This window comes from Hirundo rustica, chromosome 1 (genome assembly GCF_015227805.2).
Source record: "Hirundo rustica isolate bHirRus1 chromosome 1, bHirRus1.pri.v3, whole genome shotgun sequence".
In the NCBI taxonomy this organism is placed as follows: Eukaryota; Metazoa; Chordata; class Aves; order Passeriformes; family Hirundinidae; genus Hirundo; species Hirundo rustica.
The window spans coordinates 394111-418752 of record NC_053450.1 but is presented as its reverse complement, the minus strand read 5'-3'; the positions used below and the strand labels follow the sequence as shown (position 1 = coordinate 418752).

The window sequence follows — 24642 nt, the reverse complement described above, 5'->3', positions numbered from 1 at the left end:
GTCTTTTCCCACCCAGAATCCATCAAAGGGACAAAATGGGTGCTGTGACACCAATCCCTGTGCCCTGCTGCCTTCCCCCTCTCTCCTCATGTTCCTTCCCCACACTGCACTTCCCAGCCACTTCCCATACGGAGTTGAGGCTGGACAAAACTCATGACAGAAGTGATTCCAATCCCAGTCCCTCCTGGAGCTTCATTCCCGGCTCAGCGTCACAGCGGGATCAACCAGGAACTAAACCCACGGCAGCTGCTTTCCTTTAACCCCTTTTTTCCCCCAAAATAACCCCCCCAAAAAACCAACCAACGAAACAAAAAATTTAAAAAAAAAAAAAAAAAATTCCACTCAGGCAGCCCCATCCCAGGGTGCCCCCCCCAGCCGCTGGGATATCCCCCACACACCCCCGAATGCGATTCCCATCTGGAATTCCTCTAGATGTCACCCTCAGCCATCTTTTCCAACCTCCCCCCCACCCCCCCCACCTCCACCCCGGCTCGCATTTTCCTTTCTCCAAGATCCTGCTTGCCTTTTTTTTTTTTTCCCCTCTCTCTCTCTCTCTCTTTTTTTTTTTTTTTTTTTAAATTCCTTTCTGATCTCTTTCCGGCCATGTGTGATTGCAGTTTCCTCCGGGCGTCCATTTCATCAGCCCGAAATTAAGGAGCAGCGGGGAAAGGGGAAAGAAAAAAAAAAAAAGAAAAAACAAAAAAGAAAAAAAAAATAGAAAAAGGGGGCGGCCGTGGGGCGGGCTGGCGGTGGGAACCCCCTCCCCTCCCCACCCCAATCCCACCTCCCAAACCCGCATCCCACATCCCTTCCCACCGCCACCCCGCCGCTCCCGAGCCGCCTCTCGCCATCCCTTTCTCCTCACCCCATTCCCAACCCCGGCCCCGCTTGGCCCGGAGGCCGGGGTGGAAGGGTTTTTTTGCCACCTCAACGCTGCCACCATCACTTTTGGGGTGACTTGGCTCTTTTTTTTTTTTTTTTTTTAATTATTTTTTTTTGTGTGTGTGTGTAGGGAGGGGAGCAGCGCCGGATATTTTTTTTTTTCCCCTGCCCACCTCCAAAAAAAAAAAAACTCCCCACCGCGAGCAAGGCCGGCGTTTGTCCATCTTTTCCCGGCGCCGCTGGATGCCAGCTCCAGGGCCGGATCCGCGAAGGTCACGGTACCTCCAGCCCGGCCTTTTCCTCCCCGGCTGCGCGTCCCGGCCCTGCTCCGCTCGTCCTTAGAGAGGAAACACACGCCCGGGGCGATCCCCAGGAAAAAAAAAAAAAAAAAAAAAAAAAAAAAAATCCCCAAGGGAAGCTTCTCCGGGCCCTTTTGGCTCGTCGCTCCCCTTGCATGAGACAATCGCGGCCGGGCGGCTCCGCCGGGCGATGGCCGAGCACTGAAGATGTCCGTGGCCAGGCTCAACAGCGTCAATGGCTTCTTGGAGGACGCCAGGATGGAGCCGGGGGACATGGGCAGGATCCTGCGCTGCCTGGAGATGGGCACCGTCCTCACCTTGTTCTACCAGAAGAAATCGCAGAGGCCCGAGAGAAGGACCTTCCAGGTGAAGCTGGAGACGCGGCAGATCATCTGGAGCAGGACGCCCGAGAAGGTGGAAGGGGACAGTGAGTATCGGGATTTGGGGTTTTGGGAATGGGCTGCTGGGATGTTGAGATGTCTTGGGGTGACCGGCTCGGGGGGGGGTGTTCCGGGTGTCTCGGGGTGTCCCGCCGCAGTGGGGTGTTTGTGGGGGTGCTTGGATGTGCTGCTGTAGCGGGGGGGGCTGATTGTGGGGTGACTGGATGCCTTGGGGTGCCGGGGTTTGGGGGATGTCCTGCCATGGTGGGGTAATTTGGTTGTGGGGTGCCTGGATCTGTTGGGGTGTCCCGCAGTGGTTCGGTGTCTGGCTGTGGGGGTTTCTGGGTGTGCTGGGCCTCCCAGCCACAATGAGGTAACTGTTTGTGGGGTGCCTGTGCTGGGGTGTCCTGCAGCGGTGGGGTAACTGTTTGTGGGGTGACTGTATTGGGGTGTCCCACAGTGGTGGGGTAACTGTTTGTGGGGTGCTGGACTGTATTGGGGTGTCCTACAGTGGTGGGGTAACTGTTTGTGGGGTGCTTGTGTTGGGGTGTCCTACAGTGGTGGGGTAACTGTTTGTGGGGTGCTTGTGTTGGGGTGTCCTACAGTGGTGGGGTAACTGTTTGTGGGGTGGCTGACTGCTTTGGGGTGTCCTACAGTGGTGGGACAACTGTTTATGGGGTGGCTGTATTGGGGTGTCCTACAGGGGTGGAGTAACTGTGGGGTGCCAGACTGTTTTGGGGTGTCCTACAGTGGTGGAGTAACTGTTTGTGGGGTGCTGGAATTCATTGGGGTGTCCTGCAGCGGTGGGGTAACTGTTTATGGGGTGACTGTATTGGGGTGTCCTGCCATGGTGGGGTGACTGTTTATGGGGTGCTGGACTGTATTGGGGTGCCCTACAGTGGTGGGGTGACTGTTTGTGGGGTGCTTGTGTTGGGGTGTCCTACAGTGGTGGGGTAACTGTTTGTGGGGTGCCAGACTGCTTTGAGGTGTCCTACAGTGGTGGGACAACTGTTTATGGGGTGACTGTATTGGGGTGTCCTGCTGTGGTGGGGTAACTGTTTGTGGGGTGGCTGTGTTGGGGTGTCCTACAGGGGTGGGGTAACTGTGGGGTGCTGGACTGTATTGGGGTGTCTCACAGTGGTTCGGTGTCTGGCTGTGGGGGTTTCTGGGTGTGCTGGGCCTCCCAGCCACAATGCGGTAACTGTTTGTGGGGTGCCTGTGCTGGGGTGTCCTACAGTGGTGGAGTAACTGTTTGTGGGGTGCTGGACTGTATTGGGGTGTCCTACAGTGGTGGGGTAACTGTTTGTGGGGTGCCTGACTGCTTTGGGTTGTCCTACAGTGGTGGGACAGTTGTTTATGGGGTGGCTGTATTGGGGTGTCCTACAGGGGTGGGGTAACTGTGGGGTGCCCGACTGTATTGGGGTGTCCTGCCGTGGTGGGGTAACTGTTTGTAGGGTGCTTGTGTTGGGGTGTCCTACAGGGGTGGGGTAACTGTTTGTGGGGTGCTGGAATGCATTGGGGTGCCCTACAGTGGTGGGGTGACTGTTTGTGGGGTGCTTGTGTTGGGGTGTCCTACAGTGGTGGGGTAGCTGTTTATGGGGTGCCAGACTGTATTGGGGTGTCCTACAGTGGTGGGGTAACTGTTTGTGGGGTGCCTGACTGTATTGGGGTGTCCTCCCGTGGTGGGGTAACTGTTTGTGGGGTGCCTGACTGCTTTGGGGTGTTCTACAGTAGTGGGGTAACAGGTTTTGGGGTGCCTGATTACTTTGGGGTGTCCTACAGTGGTGGGTAACTGTTTTTGGGGTGACTGTGTTGGGATGTTCTGCAGCGGTGGGGTAACTGTTTATGGGGTGCCCGACTGTATTGGGGTGTCCTACAGGGGTGGGATAACTGTGGGGTGCCTGACTGCTTTGGGGTGTCCTACAGTGATGGGGTAACTGTTTGTGGGGTGCTGGACTGTATTGGGGTGTCCTACAGGGGTGGGGTAACTGTTTATGGGGTGCCAGACTGTATTGGGGTGTCCTACAGTGATAAGGTAACTGTTTGTGGGGTGCCAGACTGTATTGGGATGTCCTACAGTGATGGGGTAACTGTTTGTGGGGTGCCTGTATTGGGGTGTCCTGCAGTGATGGGGTAACTGTTTGTGGGGTGCCGGACTGTATTGGGGTGCCCTACAGTAGTGGGGTAACTGTTTATGGGGTGTCTGTATTGGGGTGTCCTGCAGTGATGGGGTAACTGTTTGTGGGGTGCCAGACTGTATTGGGGTGTCCTGCTATGGGGAGATTGTTTGTAGGGTTTGTGGCCATGTCAGGATGTTCCACTGTGGCGGGGTGCCGGACTGTGGGGTTCCTAGCTGTGGTGGGATGTTCTCCCATGGTGGGGTAACTGTTTTGTGGGGTGCTTGGGGTTGGTGGGACGTCCTGCAGTGGTGGGGTGACCGTTTGTGGAATTCCTGGCCGCAGGGGGATGTCCTACCACGCACGGCGGGATGTTCTCCCCTATGGAATGTCCTTCCACAGCGGGATGTTCTCCCCCATGTGGAATGTCCTACCATGATGGGATGTTCTCCCCCATATGGAATGTCCTACCACAGTGGGATGTTCTCCCCTCTGGAATGTTCTACCACGGTGGAATGTTCTCCCCTATATGAAATGTCCTTCCACAGTAGGATGTTCTCCCTCTATGGAATATCCTGCCACGGTGGGATCTTCTCCCCCTATGGAATGTCCTACCTTGCCAGGGTGCCTGGCCACGGAGTGATTCCCACAAAAGCAGGAGCTGCTGGGCTGGGCAACCCTCGGCTCCTCCATCCCACCTTGGAAGTTGTTCTGTGGGATCAAGCTGCTTCCGTTTCATCCCTGGGGATTTATATCCTCTCTGGCAAGGAGGGAAAGAAATGACCGTCACTGTTCCTGCTCATGGTGCTTTTTAACCCCAAAATCCCACTGGAGCATCCATAAAAATCACCCTTCCATGTGGATTCACCGGTGCTTGGGAGGTTGTTGGGACGTTCCCCCAACACTGGGAATTGTTGAGGCTCCGTGTCTTGGTGCTCGTTACCTCAAATCTTTAATTGAGATAAAAAAAATCCAGTGGGTGGAAGCTGGGATTGGGATGCCATGGAGCTCCACCGTCACCTCATCCCACATCCCTGTGCAGGGAAGGAACTCGGTTTTGGGATATCACCTCACCTGGGTGATGGCAAAAAACCACCCCAGAGGTTTGGGAAGTGCCTTTTCCCTGGAGAGGCTCCTCCAAAATCACCACTGACCACCCCAAAAAAATCACCACGCGCTGCTGATTCTCTGCAGGATCCATCAAAATCCCCAGGGAGCTTCAGCTCCTGCATGGAGGGGCTGATCCCGAGGCGGAATTCCAGCTTTGAGCCGGGAAAAGGAGGGTGGCACTCGGAGCTGAGCCCAGACATGAACAGGATCCGTGCTTGTCCGGACCTTCTGGATACAGGAGCGGATTGGTGGCAGCAGGAGGTGATGGGGCGAAGGGCACCCAGTTTTGGAGAGGTATTTTAGGTCCTCATGGAGAGGAGTTTGTTATCCAGTCATGGAAATAATGCATTTCCAGCTCCTCGTTTTTTTCCGGAAGCGCCGTGCGCTGCCAGGTCAGGATCTCGGGTTGCTCATGGTGCTGTGCCTCAGTTTCCCCTCTGGAACTTTAGGATCTGTCTTTTCCCACCCAACAGCCCAATCTCACCCATGGGAATGGGGGACATCCCCCAAAGTGAGATGAAAAAAAAAAAAAAAGGGGAAAATCCATCTGGAAATGTGCCATCCTGCCATCCCAATCCCACCATTCGCTTTTCCTAGTCTGGAGCGGGAGAAATCCCCGTCCTGGTGCTGGGCTGGAGCATCCTCACCCCCTTCTCCATCCCCCTCTTCCCACTCTCTGGGATTCTATGGAAGGATCGGGATCTCCCAGACCTCACACCTCCCCGGACTATTTTAAATCCCCCCCCTTGAAGCTGGCATCCCGCTTGGAGCGGGATTAGCGGGAATGATGTCTCTGTTAGGGGCTGTCAGGGCCGGGACGCGGATCCTGGCTCACCCCTGGACCCCCCGGATAATTACACGCTTTGTTAAGCAGCCCCTGGACGCGTGTCCGTGTGCCCATGCCTGGGATCGCCTGGAGCACCAAAATGTTAAAATTTTGGCCTCCAAAATGTAACCTCATCCTGGAGGGCTCCCAGCCGGTCGCCCTCAGCAGACCCCAGTTCCCAGCACAAGGAATCTGGTGGAAAACAGCCCCCCCCAAAAAATGGATCTTTAGAAGGAATTAAAGGAAAGAGGGGGTGAAAGCAGCATGAAAAATCCAAGAGGATTTTGAAGAGGAGGTTTGACGGCACCTCCAGCCTTGTTAACAGCAAATAATTAGAATTAGGCCTTTTTTGGGAGGGGAGAAAACCCAGTTGGGATTTATCGCTGTTGGACGAGGAGGAAATATTTTATTCCAGGTTTTAAACCACACCACAGGATCCCAGCAGGATACGGTCTCCCAGTTTCCCCCGTCCAGGAGGGTCTGAGCTGCCAAGTCCTGTAAAAAGGGATGACCCAGGTGCCCAGGCCAGCAGGAATTCCCAGCACAACCATTCCCTCCAACCCTTTTGCTTCCCTCCTAAATGCCTTAAAAACCTCCCAGGCTGTCAGTATCCCTAAAATCCCACCGGGCAGAACCTGCTCCTCCATCATCTCCCCACCATTCCAAAATCTTTTTTTTTTTTTTTTTTTTCACCACGCTACTCGCTTTGCATTAGAAAAGAAAAGGGATTTTCGCAGCTGGAACCGACTTCCAGCTCGTTTTAATCGCCCGGGACAATGGAGACAATGCGGGGAGGAGTTTGGAGACAGAGTTCTGACAGGATCCAGGCAAATCCGCTGCAGATGTGGTTTCCAGGAAGCTGCTGCTCGGGTTTATTGTGCGGCCCCACGCCGCTCCCTTTTCCCCTGTTTTTCGTGGGAATGGGCTCTTTGCCCCGGGGAGGAGGATTTTGGGGGTGTTGGTGGATGAAAAACTGCTGCTGGCAGCTCAGAAATTCCCCGTGTCCTGGGTTCATCCCACAGCGTGGGCGGCAGGAAAATGGGAATTCTGCCCTTACGGCCCCTCTCAGGTGAGACCCCACCTTTGGAGCTGCCTCCAGCCCTGGGGTCCAGCAGCAGGAGGATGTGGAACTGCTGGAGCAATTCCAGAGGAGGCTACGGAGATGCTCCAAGGGCTGGAGCCCCTCTGCTCTGGAGCCAGGCTGGGAGAGCTGGGAATGTCCAGCCTGGAGAAAAGAAAGATCCAGGGAGAACTCAGAGCTCCTTCCAGTGCCTTAATGGGCTCCAGGAGAGTTGGAGAGGGACTCTGGACAAGGGATGGAGGGACAGGACACAGGGAATGGCTTCCCACAGCCAGAGGGCAGGGATAGATGGGATATTGGGAAGGAATTCCTCCCTGTCAGTGTGGTGAGGCCTTGGCACAGGTTTCCCAGAGAAGCTGTGACTACCCCTGGATCCCTGGAAGTGTCCAAAGCCGGGTTGGAGCGACCTGGGATAGTGGAAGGTGTCCCTGCCCGTGGTGGGGGTTGGAATGAGATGAGCTTTAAGGTCCCTTCCAACACAAACCATCTTGGAATTAGGAACAGTTCCCAGAGTTCGGGTGCAAGGCCGGATCCTGGGGGATTTAAATCCATGGAATGGCAGCATTGCAACGTTTTAGCAAACCCCCGATAGCCACTGGCTTTTCCCCCCTCCCTGCCACCCTGTGGATGGTCAGGTTTGGCTGTTTTTAACCTAAAAACCCATTCTTATCCCCAAAATCTGCCTGTTCTTATGGAAGAGGGTTTACTCCGAGCCACAGGAGTCAGGCAGAGACAACGGAATTTCATTCCTTGAGATCTTGCCCCAAAACAAAGCTCCTGCCAAGCGTGCAGAGCTCCCGTGTGTCACTTGTGCTAAGATCCCACCCTGATCCATGAAATTTGGCCTGCGGTCGTCCAGCAGAAGAGCGCTGGATAAAGCCTCCACTGTTTTTTGGAGCTTTTCCGCCAAGAAAAACTGTTCTTCCCCTCTCTTCTTGCTTAATCAGCCCGATTCCTCCCCCATCCCTTGTTCCTCCTTGCACTCAGCTTTTCTCTCCCCTTTGGATTCGGCTGAGGGTTTCCACCAAGGCACGTCTGCAGCCTTCCCCACCACCACATCGGAAACGCGGGCCGGGCTGGAAATTCTCCAGGAAATGACCCATTTCCTCGGCAGGACAATACCCCTGGCAAGGTGGTCCGGCCACCCTGGGTCACACAAAGCCTTTTCCGGTGTCAGTGGCTCATTCCCAGAGGACAAACCTGCCCGGGGGAGGTGACGGTTGTGGGATCAAGAACAATTTCGTGTGTTGTTCCTAATATTAAGTTATTATTCTTGCTCCCAGCGGGATGTGTCCAGCGGGAAAACTGGAAATCTCCCTTGGTGGAGTAGTAGCGAGGAAGAGCGTGGTCCGGAAACCCGGCCCTGCCGCCGCTGTTGGAGCTTTATTTAGCGGGATAATGAGGGAGCAGAGCAGCAGGAAAGCAACGCCCTGCGGTCCCGGCTGCCGGGGCTCCAAATTGCCACTTTTGGGAAGAGTTCTCCAAGGAAAACACGAGCTCAGCCTATCCCAGTGCGGGGTCTGGCTTGGGGAGCACGATGTGGCTGGAGATTTGCTGGTTGGGATGGGGTGGGATGAGCCTGGAGGATGCGTGGCAGCCGCAAAGCTGGGAGAAGAGTGGGCAGCGCTGTCGGGATGCCGCGTCCTGGGAACACGAGTGCCTGGAGGACACACAGGGATGGGGGCCATCAGGCACACGGAGGCAGGGCTGCAGGGACACCTTGTCCTTGGGACACATCCCTGGATGACACTTTTCTGTGGCATCCATGGTGCTGTCACTCAGCTGCAGCAATGCAGGGACACCCCATCCTGGGGATATCCTGGGACACAGATCCCTGGAGGACACTTTTCTGTGGCATCCATGGTGCTGTCACTCAGCTGCAGCAATGCAGGGACCCCCCATCCTGGGGATATCCTGGGACACAGATCCCTGGAGGACACTTTTCCATGGCATCCATGGTGCTGTCACTCAGCTGCAGCAATGCAGGGACACCCCATCCTGGGGATATCCTGGGACACAGATCCCTGGAGGACACTTTTCCATGGCATCCAGGGTGCTGTCACTCAGCTGCAGCAATGCAGGGACACCCCATCCTGGGGATATCCTGGGACACAAATCCCTGGAGGACACGGATCCCTGGAGGAGAGGTGCCCATAGCATCTGTGGTGGTGTCACTCAGCAGCAGCACTGCAGGGACACTCCATCCTGGGGATACCCCAGGACACAGATCCCTGGAGGACACAAGGCCGTGACACCCTGGTGCCATCCCACTCCAACAGGCCGTGCCATGGAGATGCCCCATCCTGGGGACATGGATCCCTGGATGACATTTTTCCATGGCATCCATGGTGCTGTCACTCAGCAGCAGCAGCACTGCAAGGACACACCATCCTGGGGATATCCCAGGACACAGATCCCTGGAGGACACAAGGCCGTCACACCTTGGTGCCATCCCACTCCAACGGGCAGTTCCATAGGGACATCCCATCCTGGGACATGATTCCTTGGAGGACACGTGGCCGTGGGATCTGTGCTGGTATCACTCAGCAGCAGCAGCACTGCAGGGACCCCATCCCGGAGACATCCTGGGACACGAATCCCTGGATGACACTTTTCCATGGCATTCATGGTGCTGTCACTCAGCTGTAGCAGCAGTGCGGGGCCACCCCATCCCGGAGACATCCTGGGACACAAATCCCTGGATGACACTTTTCCATGGCATTCATGGTGCTGTCACTCAGCTGTAGCAGCAGTGCGGGGACACCCCATCCTGGGCACATCCTGGGACACGAATCCCTGGATGACACTTTTCCGTGGCATTCATGGTGCTGTCACTCAGCTGTAGCAGCACTGCGGGGACCCCATCCTGGGGATATCCCGGGACATGGATCCCTGGGAGACACAAGGCTGTGACACCCTGGTGCCATCCCACTCCAATGGGCAGTTCCACAGGGACATCCCATCCTGGGGACATGATTCCCTGCAGGACAGGTGGCTGTGGCATCCATGTGGTGTCACTCAGCAGCAGCAGCACTGCAGGGACACTCCATCCTGGGGTTATCCCGGGACACAGATCCCAAGGGGACGCAAGGCCGTGACACCATGGTGCCATCCAACTCCAACGGGCAGTGCCATGGAGATGCCCCATCCTGGGGACACGGATCCCTGGAGGACAGGTGGCCATGGGATCTGTGCTGGTGTCACTCAGCAGCAGCCGCAATGCAGGAACACTCCATCCTGGCGTTATCCAGGGACACAGATCCCAGGGGGACACAAGGCCGTGGCACCCTGGTGTCATCCCACCTCAACGGGCAGTTCCACAGGGACATCCCATCATGGGAACACGGTTCCCTGAAGGAGATGCAGCACCCATGGTGCCATCACACATCACTGGAGGACGCTGGGGACGCGTCTCCCTCAAAGACACGTGGCCGCAGCACCCGTAATTCCATCACACGCTCCTGAGGATATCCCATCCCAGGAGAAAAGTTCTCCAGAGGACAGACATTCTCCTGGAATTCCCGCTTCCCTGAGCCACTCAAATGAGGCTGTGGTGGCGGGGGACAGTTTCATGTTCCCCTCTCCCCGCAGTCGACATTCGGGAGATCAAGGAGATCCGCCTGGGGAAGAATTCCCGGGATTTCGAGCGCTACCCCGAGGACGCTCGCAAGCTGGACTTCACCATGTGCTTCATCATCCTCTACGGGATGGACTTCAGGCTGCGGACGCTCAGCGTGGCCGGTGCGTTGGGTCCCTCCCCATTCCCTGTGTCCATCCTTGGGGTCCCACCCCCTTCCCAACATCCCGTCGTCCCCATCCCAACCTCACGGCCCTCCTCTTCCTCCAACAGCTTTCTGCGAGGAGGACATCAACCTGTGGATAACGGGGCTCAACTGGCTGGTGGCTGACACCCAGAGAGCCCAGACCCCGCTGCAGATCGAGAGGTGAGGAAGGAGCAGCAGATCCCAGTTCCTGATCCCTGTTTTGGGAAAAAAACCTTCCCTGGGCTTGGTCTTCTTCGGGATTGAGCAGCGTCTGTCCATCCCTTCCTTCCCAGGTGGCTGCGGAAGCAGTTTGATGGGATGGACCGGGCGAGGGAAGGCAGGTGAGCCACCAGCACGGTGGGTTCAGCGGGACAGGACCATATTCCCCCCGTGGCATCCCAAATCTGGAGGTTGAGGCAGGCTGGGGGTGAGGTTTGTGGGACAAGGGAGCACCAGGGTTTTTGGGATGCTTGAAGGCACCGAAAATCAGAGATTTGTGACTGTGAGGACCACTGGGACCCATCCCCAGTGCCACATTTTCACCGGTGCCAGAGGGGCCAGGCCATTAATGCAGCCCATAATTATCTTCCCAAGACATGGAACCCCCAAAACCGAGGGAATTTGGACTTAAATTATTTTGGGGATGGCGATGGGCATTGCCTCTAGGCAGAACAAATGGCTCAGAGCGCCTGATTGGTTTTGAATGTGCTTCCTCTCCTTCTCCCTCTGCTCACACTCGTGACAGACACCACATAATTAATCTCAGAAACATGGAATCGTGGAATGGTTTGGGTTGGAAAGGACGTTAAAAATCATCTGGTTTCACATTCCACTAGACCAGGTTGCTCCAAGCCCCATCCAACCTGGCCTTGGACACCTCCCCGGATGAGACATCCACAGTTTCCCCAAGTTCTGTGCCACTGCAGGGATCCACAGGCCAGGAGGGTGGGATCCCCATGCCAGGCACCAAGATTTGGGGTGGGACCCTCGCTTTTGGGAGCTGAGACTCTTCCAGGGCTCTGGCAGTGCCCTGACTCTGCTTCTCCCTCTGGCAGCATCACGGTGAAGGACCTGAAGGCGATGCTGCCCCAGGTCAACTACCGCGTTCCCAACATGAGATTCCTGCGGGATAAACTCGTGGTAAGGACCCTCTGGACACCCCAGCTGTGTGGGAGATGCTCTTCAACCCGCCCCGCACGGGCTGGGGCCACTGTGGTGTCCCTGGTTCCAATCTGGTGGCCCCACTCTCATCCAGCCCCGTCTCCCACAGGAAGTGGAAGCCAGGAATGAGATGACTTTCTCCCACTTCATCCAGTTCTACAAAAACCTGATGTTTGATGCCCAGAAGTCGGTAAGATCCGTGGTTTGGCCTCCCAAGTGTCCCCATCCTGGTGGGATGCGTCCCCCTCCAGCTAAGCCTGGACCCCTTCTCTTCCTTCCAGGTCATTGAGCAGCTGGAGCTCTCCTTCCCCTTGCGGTGAGTTCCCAGCTCCCGTCCCAATCAATATTCCGAGCTGGATCCATAGGGTGGGGAGCACAGCCAGGCTGTGGGGTAGAGCAGGGAATGGGGATGGGAATGGGAGAAGGGATGGGAGAAGGGATGGGAATATGGGTGCAGAAGAGATGGGAGCGATGATGGGATGGAAGCGAGGATAGGAGCAGGGGTGGGAGAAGGGGTGAGCAGGGACGGGAGATGGGATGGCTGCCAGGGATGTAGGGACACGTCGCCCTCCCCGCCTCTCAGTATCCTCGGACAATGCCGCACATTTGTAGTGGTTTTACGTTTATTAAATTTTGGTCTTAGTAGTTACTTTTTTATTTTGTGGGTGAGAGACTAGGAGAAAAACAAAGTAGGCTTAATGTTAAAAATGAACAAATAGTTTTATTAACACACACTAAAAGAATAGAAGAAGAAAGTTGGGGAAAAAAAAGTAAAATGAAACAGAATGAAACTCTAAAAACACCCTTTATAAACTTTTTTTTTCAATAAAACAACATAAAGAGACAAAACTTGTAATTTTTAATCAGTTTTACCATCTGATAACAGTCTTTTATTAATTCTTTAGGGGAAGAGGTTTTTTTTAGAGTGAGATAGTAAATTGAGAAAGTTTTTGCTGTGGATGTAGTTTGGTTCTTTCTTAGTCTTTTATTAGTTTTAGTCTTTCTGGTGCTGTTGGAAAATGCTGCGGTTTAGGCTCTGGTGGGCTGTAGGTGTAAGCTTCGGTGCTGTTTTGGGTTTTTAGTTTAGGTTTAAACAGTTTTAAGAAAAAGGAAAAAAAAAAAAACAGTCCAGGGAACTTTTTTGCTTTAGCTAGCTGAAACTAATTAAAAGTAAAAGAAATTCCAGCTGGTGCCAGCCCCTCCAGTCACAGGGTGGAGGGACCGGTAGGAATGGGGATCGTGGGGAGGCTGAGCTGCAGGTGGGCACTGATGGCCTCAGCTCTGCCATGGGATCTATCCCAATGCCTTCTCCTGCTCCTCACTGGTGGCTGCTCCCTGTCCCAGGAACGTGGACCGCCCTGAGCTGTGCCAAGTGTCCCTCTACGACTTCCAGAAGTTCCTGCTGCATGACCAGAAGGTGGAGTTTCCCTCCGCAGCCTAAGGAGCTCCCATGGGATGCTCCAGCCCAGCTCCCCCGCTAACAACATCCATGTTTGTATCCCAGGAATCCTGGGCCAGTGACGTGGGCATGGTGCGGGACTACATGTGCTCCTACCTCAAGGAGAGCTCCAACGAAGCGTCGGATCCCTCCTTCCAGCTGGATGAGGTGGGTGGCCCCACACACTGTCCCCACAGGGATCTCCCCGGCGCCATCAGGCCCTGACCTCTCTGCTTCTCCACCTCCAGTTCCTCACATACCTCTTCTCCAAGGAAAACATGGTGATGGATGCCAAGTACGAGCGCGTGGTGCCCGAGGAGATGAACCACCCCTTGTCCCAGTATTGGATCTCCTCATCCCACAACACGTAAGGAATTTCCCCTCGCATGGGGCCTTCCTCAGGGATATCCGTGAGCGTCCCGTCATCCTTGTCTCTCCTCTGCAGGTACCTGACAGGAGACCAGTTCTCCAGTGAGTCCTCCCTGGAAGCGTACGCTCGGTGCCTGCGGATGGGCTGCCGCTGCATCGAGTGTGAGTCCCACCAGCCCTCCACGGGGATGCTGGAAGCCCTCATCTCCCATCAAACAAACCATTCCTTGCCCCCATCCCACAGCACCGGAGCAGAGGGTCTTTCCCTGTCATTTGGCTGCTCAAACAAATGGTTCCCAGCACACAGTTGGTGGCAAACATGAATTAACCAAGGTGTTTTCCTTCTCAGTGGATTGCTGGGATGGCCCGGACGATCTGCCCATCATCTACCACGGCCACACGCTCACCTCCAAGATCAAATTCCTGGATGTGCTGCACACCATCAAGGAGCACGCCTTCGTCACCTCTGAGTAAGACCCAGCTCCCCCAGTGATCTCGGAATTCCAGGAAACCTCTCCCTCACTTTTGTCTGAGGCCACCGTTTCTGCCTGCTTGCTCCAGGTTCCCCATCATCCTCTCCATCGAAGACCACTGCAGCATCGTCCAGCAGAGGAACATGGCCTCCCACTTCAAGAAGGTTTTTGGGGACATGCTCCTCACCAAGCCAGTGGACATCAACGCCGACGAGTTGCCCTCGCCCACCCAGCTCAAGAAGAAAATCCTAATCAAGGTGTGGAGCGCACAAAACCCCTCTTTGCAGGAGGGACACCACTTGTGTTGGGTTCTACACCGGGAGATGGTGAAGGGGAACAAGGATTGGTGGGAGGGGACCTGTGGGAGGTTGATCCTGAGGGTTGGGAGCTCGGTGTGACAGGGACACCACGGCCACTGCTGAGCTCTCCCCCCTGGTGTCCCCCAGCACAAGAAACTGGTCGAAGGGAACCTGTACGAGGAGGTCTCCACTGCCAGTTACTCAGAGAACGACATCAGCAACTCCATCAAGAATGGAATTCTCTACCTTGAAGACCCCATTGACCACGTAAGAAGAGGCCCCCGGGGGCTGAGTGGGATCTGTCAGACACTGGGGTTTGGGATGGGCTCTCCTGGACCACTGCGATGCTTTGAGCAGGAATAAAGGGACTAAAAACCCCATCCCAAAGCTCCATCCCTCCGTGTCATCCTCTTCCTCACCCCACCGATGCTCTTCCTCCTTCCCAGACCTGGAGCCCTCATTATTTCGTCCTGACAAGTAACAAGATTTACTACTCGGAGGAGACTTCCCGCTACCAGTTCAACGAGGATGAGGAGGAGGTGGAGCAGAAGGAGGTGCGTGAGGGGCAGGATGCATCCCCGGGGGGGAGGTGACAACTCCGTGGGGCGGGCGCCAGGGTGGCAACGCCCGCGTTGGGGTGAACTTGCAGGAGTTCAACAACAACGAGCTGCACTTCACGGAGAAGTGGTTCCACGGCAAGCTCGGGGGCGGCCGTGACGGGCGACAGATTGCGGAGAAGCTGCTGCACGAGTACTGCACCGAGACGGGCGGCAAGGACGGCACCTTCCTGGTGCGCGAGAGCGAGACCTTCGTGGGTGACTACACCCTCTCCTTCTGGTAGGAGCTCCGGCAGGGAGGCAGGATCCCACTCTCCCTTGGTGTCCCTCTGGCCAACACCCGCCGTGGTGGCTGGAGTGGCTTTCGGGGGAGGAATGTCACTCCAAAGTATGGGATGGTGAGGACGTGAGCCCAGACTGACTCGGATTTCTTTCACCCCCATGGCAGGAGGTCCAGCCGGGTGCAGCACTGCAGGATCCACTCGCGGCAGGAGGCCGGGGCCACCAAGTTCTACCTGACGGACAACCTGGTCTTCGACAGCCTCTACAGCCTCATCTGCCACTACCGGGAGGTGCCGCTGCGCTGCAACGAGTTCGAGATGCGCCTCACCGACCCCGTGCCCCAGCCCAACGCCCACGAGAGCAAGGAGTGAGCGTCCTCCCGGTCCCCGCCCGCTTGGTCCCGTGTGTCCACCAGCCTCCTCCAGCCCCAGCAGGGTGCAGAGATGCCGATGGCAGCCCCTCGTCTCCGTGTTCTCCCTGGCCAGGTGGTACCATGCCAGCTTGACACGTCTCCAGGCCGAGCACATGCTGATGAGGGTCCCGCGGGATGGAGCGTTCCTGGTGCGGAAGCGCAGCGAACCCAACTCCTACGCCATCTCCTTCCGGTGAGCGTGGCCACCACGAGGACAGCTGGGCTTGGCCAGGCTGAGGAACATCTGTAGTGACCCCGAGCGGGGTGGCAGGGGTTTGCTGTGGTTGACACAGTGGGACAAGTGATGGTGTCATGAAGGGAAAACCTTTTCCCTGATTTCCTCGGGGTGGTCGCCTTGGTGGCATCCCCAAGCATCACCTCCCGGCCATTCCCATCATGGAGCCAGGATCCCACCGCTCCTCACCCATCCCATTCCTGTTTCTCCTGGCTCCAGGGCGGAGGGGAAGATCAAGCACTGCCGCATCCAGCAGGAAGGGCGGCTCTTCATGCTGGGCAGCTCGGCCGAGTTCGAGAGCCTGGTGGACCTCATCAGCTACTACGAGAAGCACCCGCTGTACCGCAAGATGAAGCTGCGCTACCCCATCAACGAGGAGACCCTGGAGAAGATGGGCACCACTGTGAGTTCTCCCAGCAGTGGGGACGGTGGGAGTTCTGTGCCGTGGGCAACCAAGCCCTATCCTCAGCTCCACCACCTTCCAGAATTTTGGTGGGAGCCCAACCAGAACCGGCCAAGCTTGTCCCACAGTCATCACCCAGCATTAAAACTCCACCATAATTCCAACGAGTTGCAAGGGGATATGAGATCCCAGTCAGCCTCCTCTGATCCCCTCATAACCCCTGCCCACACCCAGGTGACCCCCTCAGGTATCTCTCCTTGCAGGAACTGGACTATGGAGCCCTGTATGAGGTGCGGACGCCCCACTTCTACGTAGAGGCCAACAAGATGCCGATGGCCAGGGTAAGGGGCCAGGCTGGTGTCCTGGGAAGTGGTGGGTGGTGGGATAATGGCAATTCCAGTGCTGGGGTTCTTGGGTGGTCCTTCCCCAGATCCATCACACCTCCCACCGCCACTGACCTGAGAAGTTGTGATGTTGTGCTGCATTTTTCTGACCCTCAAGTGATGCTGGAGCTGGACCCAGCCGACATCGTCATCGCCTGGGGACAGTCCGAGCTCCAGTGACAGCATTGTCACAGTGTGGTGGGGGACAGGGCTGGAGAGACCCCAGCCTGGAGCAGGGACCTGGCAGAAGTTTGCCCCAAACAGCAGGGAAATCCCTTTGCACTGGGGGAACCCCTAAAAAGCAGGTCTAGGGTCAGTTCCCAGGTCTGCATCCTCTGAGGTTTCTGGGACCTGCTTGTTCTTGGAGCTTCACCTTGGAGGTTTTTGGGATAAGGTGGGTCTTGGAGTTGACCCAATCTGCACCCTTGGAGGTTTTTGGGATAAGGTGGGTCTTGGAGTTGACCCAGTCTCCACCCTTGGAGGTTTTTGCTGGACATATCTTGGAGCTGACCCTGGGAGAAGCTGGATTGGAGCCCTAAGGTTCCTTTCCTGTGATCCTGCAATCCCATGGTCCAGCACTGCTGGTGCCTTAATGGTCCCTTTGCAGCAAGGTACGACCACACAAAGGAAAACTTCACCCACAGGGGATTTTTTCCAGGGAATGTGGTAATATCAGAGGATTAACCCTTCAGTGCACCAGCAGAAACCACTGGGGGTCCCAAAAAAGGAACCTGATCTGCTCTGAATGTGGTGACCCTGCAGGACCACGGGCACCTCCGGCCCTCCTGCCCCCTCTAACCCATCCCACTGCCGTGAGGAATTTGGAAGCTGGGGAGGGACTTTTTGTCAGGAACTGCAGATAGTTCAAGGAGTAATGGATACAAAATGGAGGAAGTTCAGGTCAGATATTAGGTAGAAATTTTTTACTGTGAGGGTGGTGAGACCCTGGAGTAGAGAAGTGGCTGCCCCATCCCTGGAGGTGCTCAAGGCCGGGTTGGACAGAGCTTGGAGCAGCCTGGTCTAGTGGAAAGTGTCTCTACCCGTGGTGGGATGGGTTGGGATGTGATGACCTTTAAGGTCTATTCCAGCCCCTTCCCATTCTGTGATGCCGTGATTTGGGGTCAGCAGCCCCCACGCTCCACTACGGGGGCTCGAGGGGCTGGGCTGAGTGGTGACACACGTGTCCCTCCTCCCGGTGTCCCCAGTGCACGGTGAAGGCTCTGTACGACTACAAGGCGCAGCGGGAGGACGAGCTGTCGTTCTGCAAGCAGGCCATCATCCACAACGTGGACAAGCAGGACGGTGGCTGGTGAGGATGGTCACTTGGGCATCACCGTGGGCGGGAGATGGAGGGGACGCCCCGTGCGTTCCCACGGCGGGTTTTAACTCAGCCTCCTTCTCTGTCCCCTCACCCCTTCTCCAGCCACCCCCCCCCGGCACCGCATGCAGCTGGGACACCCCTGTCCGCCCTCTCCCCGAAATCTGTCTGCTCGCCTTGATCCTCTCACCCCTTGCAGGTGGCGAGGGGACTACGGGGGCAAGAAGCAGCTCTGGTTTCCAGCCAACTACGTGGAGGAGATTGTCGGCACCCAGGCACAGGAGCAGGATGAGGCCGTGAGTGCCACCTCCCTGGGACCCTGGGAGCGAGGAGAGTGGAGGCTCCCAGGAGCCTTGACCAAGTCCAGACCCTTATCCTGAGGCTGGGACATGCTCACGGTCCTGCTCCAGCTTGGATCCTTATCCAGAGTTTGGGGGATGCTCATGGTCCTGCTCCAGCCTAGACCCTTTTCCCAAGGCTGTGGGGTGCTCATGATCCTGCTCCAGCTTGGATCCTTATCCAGAGGCTGTGGGATGCTCATGGTCCTTCTCCAGCTTGGATCCTTATCCCAAGGCTGTGGGATGCTCATAATCCTACTCCAACTAGACCCTTATCCAGAGTCTGTGGGGTGCTCAGGGTCCTGCTCCAACTTGGATCCTTATCCAGAGTCTGGGGGATGCTCATGGTCCTGTTCCAGCTTGGATCCTTATCCTGAGGCTGTGGGATGCTCACAGTCCTCCTCCAGCCTAGACCCTTATCCAGAGGCTGGGGAACGTTCCTGGCCCTACTCCAACTTGGACCAGTTTCTGGGAGCTGGGAAATGTTCCTGGTCCTGTTCCAGCCCATGTCTTTATCCAGAGGCTGTGGGATGCTCCCAGCCCCACTCCAGCTTGAACCCTTTCCTGGAAGCTGCAGGATATTCCAAGTCTTGTATAAGCCCAGATCCCTATCCAGAGGCTGAGGAATGCTCTTGGTCCTGCTCCAGTCCAGATCCTGATCTGGAGGCTGAAGGATGTTCTTGGCCCCACTCCCACTTGGACAATTTATTAGAAGCTGGAGGATGCTCCCATTCCTGCTCCAGCCCTGATCTCTGTCTGGAGGCCAGGTGATAATCTTGGCCACACTCCAGCTTGGATCCTTTCCTGGAAACTGGAGGATGCTCCCAGCCTTGCTCCAGCCCAGACTCTTATCCAGAATCAGGGTGATGCTCCTGGTCCCACAGAGTCACGGGATGCTCTAGGTCCTGCTCCAACCCAGACCTTTATCCAGAATCTGGGGGATGCTCCCAGCCCTTGCTCCAGCCCAGACCCTTATCCAGAAGCTGGGGGATTCTCCCAGTCCTGTTCCAACCCCCCTCTTGGGATGATGCTCCTGGGTGATTTTTCCTTCTTTTCCTCAGATTTGTCCAACTCGGAGGGCTGGATGGTGGGTGCCTGTAACCCACAGGCCTCTCCCATGTTACCTCTTCCTTCCTCTCTTGCAGTCATCAGAAAACAGCCCCCTGGGGAACTTCCTGAAGGGCTTCATCGATGTCCCGTCCTGCCACGTCGGTGAGTGTCCCTGCTTATGGATTTGGGAGGAGTTTGGAGGGATTGGGATGCCCCGATGATTCAGGGGACATTTTCCCTTGATTCTAAGGGCGTGTTTCAGCATGGAAAGCTGAAGCCACGCATTGAAAAAAAAACGGGATCCTCACAGGAGGAGAATCCTGATGGATGGCGGGGTGCCAGGAGGGGCTGGCAGGGGCCCGGGAGCAGGACCACTGAGGTTTCATTTGCTCCACAGAGCCATCCGTTGGGAATGTCTTCGAGTAAAGCCCCCCCTCTGATGTCCTTATAGTTATCTCCAAAGACGGGAGGAGCTCCAAACCATTTGTCTTCACCATCCATTCCCAGCAGATGTCCCACGCAGCCCAGTCACTGGACGTGGCCGCAGACACGCAGGAGGAACTCAGCGAGTGGGTGGCTAAGATCCGGGAGGCCACGCAGAACGCCGACGCCAGGGTGAGGGGATGCAGAGGACGGGGCTGGACGGTCCCTTTCTCACGGAGATTGTTCCTAATATCTCCAAAGGAAGAGTCTGGGGGGAGACTTGCAGCTCCTGTTTTTCCTGGTGCAGATGCAGGAGGGGAAGATCATGGAGCGGAGGAAGAAGATCGCCCTGGAGCTCTCAGAGCTGGTCGTGTATTGCCGGCCGGTGCCGTTCGATGAGGACAGTAAGTCCTGGAGAAGTGGGATAAAGGGATCAGTGTGGGAAGAGACGGGGTGGGAAGAAGCATCCAGGTCTCATTCCTTCCCTGACGGCCACTCCGTGCTTGCAGAGATTGGCACAGACAAGGCGTGTTACCGGGACATGTCCTCCTTCCCGGAGACCAAGGCGGAGAAATACGCCAACCGCAGCAAGGGCAAGAAATTCCTGCAGTACAACCGCCGCCAGCTGAGCCGCATCTATCCCAAAGGACAGCGCCTGGACTCCTCCAACTACGACCCCCTGCCCATGTGGATCTGTGGGAGCCAACTCGTGGCCCTCAACTTCCAGACACCCGGTAAATCCTGCTCCTGGGTTTGTTGTTGGCCTCATCCCTGGAAGTTGTCTCAAAACTCCCATTCCCAATGCTTCTGCCCTGGGTCGTCTTGTTGGAGGTGGTTTGGGTGATCTCTCCAGCCTTTGTCTCCATCCTCACGGGGACATGAGTGGTTTGGATGCTCTTCAGCCTTTTCCCCATCCTGATGGGAACACAGGAGGTGGTTTGGATGATCTCTCCAAGTTTTGTCCTCATCCCGATGGGGATAGAGGAGGTGGTTTGGATGATCTCTCCAAGCTTTGTCCTTGTCCTGATGGAGACACAGGAGGTGGTTTGGATGATGTGTCCAAGCTTTGTCCTCATCCCGATGGGGATAGAGGAGGTGGTTTAGATGATCTCTCCAAGCTTTGTCCTCATCCCAATGGGGATAGGGGAGATGGTTTGGATGATCTCTCCAAGCTTTGTCCTTGTCCTGATGGAGACACAGGAGGTGGTTTGGATGCTCTCCAGTCTTTGTCCTCATCCTGGTGGGCATATCTCCATGCAGTCCTTGGGTGATTCATGCAAAACTCGGCTGCATCCCTCCTCCAGCCATGGCTGGGAACTCTTGGTTGGGTTTGCAGGGTAGGACCTTCTGCCCAAGGACCTCAGGGAGGTCCCTGAGCCCCACACTCAAATCTGCTCTATCCCCACGGCCACAGACAAACCGATGCAGCTGAACCAGGCGCTCTTCATGCTCGGTGGCCGCAGCGGCTACGTCCTGCAGCCGGACATCATGAGGGACGAGACCTTCGACCCCTTCGACAAGAACAGCCTGAAGATTGTGGAGCCCATCACAGTCCAGCTGCAGGCAAGTGTGCAAGGACAGCAAGGCCACCTTGAGGTGGTCACCATTGTGTGTCACTTCCTTCTGTTTGGGTCAGCCAGGGGTGGTTTTTACTTGTTCCAGCTACATATTTACTCCATGGAGCTTGTTACTCTCGGGACTAACATCTTCTTCATCCAGTGTGGCCAGACCTCACCCTCCTCTTCCTCCCCTTTCTCCCACAGATCCTCGGTGCCCGGCACCTGCCCAAGAACGGGAGGAGCATCGTGTGCCCCTTCGTGGAGGTGGAGGTGTGCGGCTCCGAGTATGACAACAGCAAGAACAAGACGGATGTCGTAGGTGAGGGACCACACGCGTGACGTCCCCACCCTTAGGGACAACCCTGACTGTGCCCTCTGTAGTCCTCCTGAGAGGACATGTGGGTGACGAGGCCGGGTTTCGTGCTCTCTCCCACAGCCGACAACGGCTTCAACCCCGTCTGGCTCTTCAAGCAGTTCGTCTTTGACATCAACAACCCCGAGTTTGCCTTCCTCCGCTTCGTGGTGTATGAGGAGGACATGTTCAGTGACCCCAACTTCTTGGCACAAGCCACCTTCCCCGTCAAGGGCCTCAAAACGGGTACGGTCCTTCCACCATCATCATCGTCACAATCTCCGTCATAAGCCGTGGAATCACAGAAGGGTTAGGGTTGGAAGGGGCTTTTAAAGATCATCTTGTCCAACCCCCCTGCGACCATCATTATCTCCATCATCACTATCATCTCCGTGATTAAGTCATGGAGCCATAAAAGGGTTTGGGTTGGAAGGGACCATTAAGGGTCTTCTAGTGCAACCCTCCTGCAATTGTCATCATCATGATGTCTATCACTGAGTCATGGAATTATAGAAGGGTTTGGCTAGGAAGGGATTTCTAAAAGTCATTGAGTCCAACTCCCCTGCATTGTCATGATCATCATCATGATCTCCATCATTAAGTGGAGTCATAGAAGGGTTTGGGTTGGAAGGGACTTCTAGAAGTCATTGAGCCCAACTCCCCTGCATTGTCATCATCATGATCTCCATCACTGTCATGGGGTCATAGAAGGGTTTGGGTTGGAAGGATCCTCTAAAGGTCTTCTAGTGCAAACCCCCTGCAACCATCACCATTATCTCCCTGGGGTCCTGGCCATGGTGAGGGGCTCGGACCCTGCTGTGGTGCTGAGCTTGTGTTGTGATGTCGTGTCCAGGCTACCGGTCGGTGCCGTTGAAGAACAGCTACACCGAGGACTTGGAGCTCGCCTCCCTCCTCATCCACATCGAAATCATCAATGCCAAGGCAGGTGGCCCAGGCTGCTTGGGAAACCTGGAACAAGGGGAACCAGCTCCTCGGCATGTCCTGCCCACCCCACCAGCCTCACACGCTTGTTTTGGAGCAGGAAGAAGATGAGGAGAACCTCTACTCGTCCATCCAGCAGCTCCGGGACCGTGCCAGTGAGCTCTCCAGCCAGGTCTCCAGCTACGAGCGCACCAATGGCTGCGATTCCCGCTACCAGCAGCGCCTGGATGAGCTCCGGGCGGCCCAGGAGAGGCTCATGGAGCTCACTGAAGTCCGCAACCGCAAGTGAGTTGTCCCCCTCCCCGCGGCTTCAGGTGGTCCCTCTTGGGGGAGAGTCCCTGAGGCCACCACCCTGCTCCCCGCCAGGTTGATGGAGAAGAAGAAGAGGGACCGGCAGATGGTCACCAAACGCAGCTGAGCTGGAGGGACTCGAGCTGAGGAGCTCCCCCAGCCACCTCCTCTCCTGCCACAGTGGGAGGTGTGGTGGCCACATCCGGACCTCCCAGCACGCCCAGGGCTGGGTGACAGCAGCGTGACAAATTTGGGGATGAAAGGGGACCTTGGGTAGCTGTGCCTGTGGACGGGGGTGAGGCGGGAGGCGGGACGCTCTGGCTTCAGTCCCAGATGCCTCCAGCTTCATCCCGTGTTCCCTGGGGCGGTGGCCACATCCTTGTCCCCATGGGATGGCCACAGTGGCTCCTCCTCACCCAACGTTCTCGATGTCCCACCATCCCACGGCAGCCCCGTGACCGATGGGGAAACTGAGGCACAAGGGCCCAGCCAGCCCAGGATGGTGCAGGACTGGCCACCTCCAATCCTGTGCACCGGTGTCAGGACTGGCTGGGGGTGAGGCACCAGGATGGGGACACAGGGGACACTTTTTGGGGAGGGGGGAGGGGTTAGGGGGTGTCTTTTGCTCCCCCGCTATAAATACCTGTATTTTCTTCTTTTATCCAGCGTGTACATACGGCGTGGGGGAGGGGGTGTCTGTACCAGCCACAGTATTAGGGCACAAGGGGGACCCCAAAATGTCCAGACATGTCCCAGTGTGGGACCAAGGGAGCAGGGGACCGAGTCTGGGGGTGCCCCACAAGGCAGAGTGGCCTGTGACAGGGTGCCCTGAGCAGGCACCTTGTAAATAGGAGGCAGCAAGGTGGCCCCAAGAGGGGACAGGGATGTCCCCGAGGTGACCCAGAGTTGTCACCAAACTCTGGGAATGGGGACAGATCCTGACAGGAAAGCCAGCTGAGGTGGTGGCCAGCCTGGCGGTGGCTGGGGACATCTTCAGGTGTCCCCCGGGGTCGGCAGGGGGGACCTGTGTATTCTTTGTATGAAAATAAATCTATTTAGCCAATATTTATACCCTGCTGCTGTGACATGGTGTCCCCTCCCAGCTCTGCTGCCACCTCAGTGTCCCCAGGGTGGGTGATGGGTCTGTGGGACGCACAGATCCATAGGGATTAGGGTACATCAGGATACACATGGATCCATCAGGGTTTGGGTTCATGGGGACACAGGTTCAGGGATCCATAGGGCTTTAGGACCATGGAAACACATGTAAATCCACAGGGATTGGAAACACATTTAAATCCATTAGAATTTGGGTCCATTAGGATATGCACAAGTCCGTATGGATTTGGGTTCGTGGGGACACACACACACGGATCCATAGGGACATGGCATCATGGGAACAAAAATTCACAGATCCATAGGGATTTGGGTCCATGGCAACACACACACAGATCCAAAGGGACATGGCACTATGGGGACACAAATCCATAGGGATTTGGGTCTATGGGACACACAAATCCATAGGAATTTGGGTCTATGGGACACAGATCCATAGGGATTTGGGTACATGAGGATATGCATGGATCCATAGGGATTTGGGTTCATGGGGACACAGGTTCAGGGATCCGTACGACTTTGGGTCCATGGAAACACATGCAAATCCACAGGGATTTAAGCCCATGGAAATACATGCAATTCCATTAGAACTTGGGTCCATTAGGATACACACGAGTCCATATGGATTTGGGTCTGTGGGGACACACGCACACACAGATCCATAGGGACATGGCACCATGGGGACACAAATTCACTGACCCATAGGGATTTGGGTCGATGGCAACACACACACACAGATCCAGAGGGACATGGGCGCCATGGGGACACACACACACGGGGAC

General features: G+C 56.1%; 1 protein-coding gene across 1 annotated transcript; it reads left to right on the top strand.

Annotated features, from left to right (window-relative positions):
* The first annotated feature begins 780 nt into the window (after window positions 1-780).
* On the top strand, window positions 781-23812 carry LOC120750365 (1-phosphatidylinositol 4,5-bisphosphate phosphodiesterase gamma-1-like). The gene is made up of 32 exons (XM_058420461.1): window positions 781-1608; window positions 10287-10436; window positions 10546-10639; window positions 10753-10800; window positions 11515-11599; window positions 11730-11810; window positions 11902-11936; window positions 12965-13037; window positions 13125-13226; window positions 13307-13425; window positions 13504-13589; window positions 13777-13897; window positions 13989-14157; window positions 14347-14466; window positions 14646-14753; window positions 14849-15036; window positions 15205-15405; window positions 15524-15643; window positions 15905-16088; window positions 16352-16429; window positions 17677-17780; window positions 17989-18085; window positions 19273-19339; window positions 19629-19792; window positions 19908-20004; window positions 20110-20334; window positions 21015-21163; window positions 21364-21478; window positions 21596-21757; window positions 22365-22457; window positions 22558-22738; window positions 22820-23812. The coding sequence occupies exons 1-32, from the start codon at window positions 1389-1391 to the stop codon at window positions 22869-22871; spliced, it is 3888 nt and encodes a 1295-aa protein (XP_058276444.1). The 5' UTR covers window positions 781-1388; the 3' UTR covers window positions 22872-23812.
* Window positions 23813-24642: the final 830 nt, after the last annotated feature.

Excerpts from the sequence above, each read along its gene's own strand:
- LOC120750365 (XM_058420461.1), top strand. The coding sequence starts at position 1,389 with ATGTCCGTGGCCAGGCTCAACAGCGTCAATGGCTTCTTGGAGGACGCC. Across the intron at positions 10,437-10,545 it reads GCGGACGCTCAGCGTGGCCG|CTTTCTGCGAGGAGGACATC; the intron begins GTGCGTTGGGTC and ends TTCCTCCAACAG. Across the intron at positions 13,227-13,306 it reads CCTCCTTCCAGCTGGATGAG|TTCCTCACATACCTCTTCTC; the intron begins GTGGGTGGCCCC and ends CTCCACCTCCAG.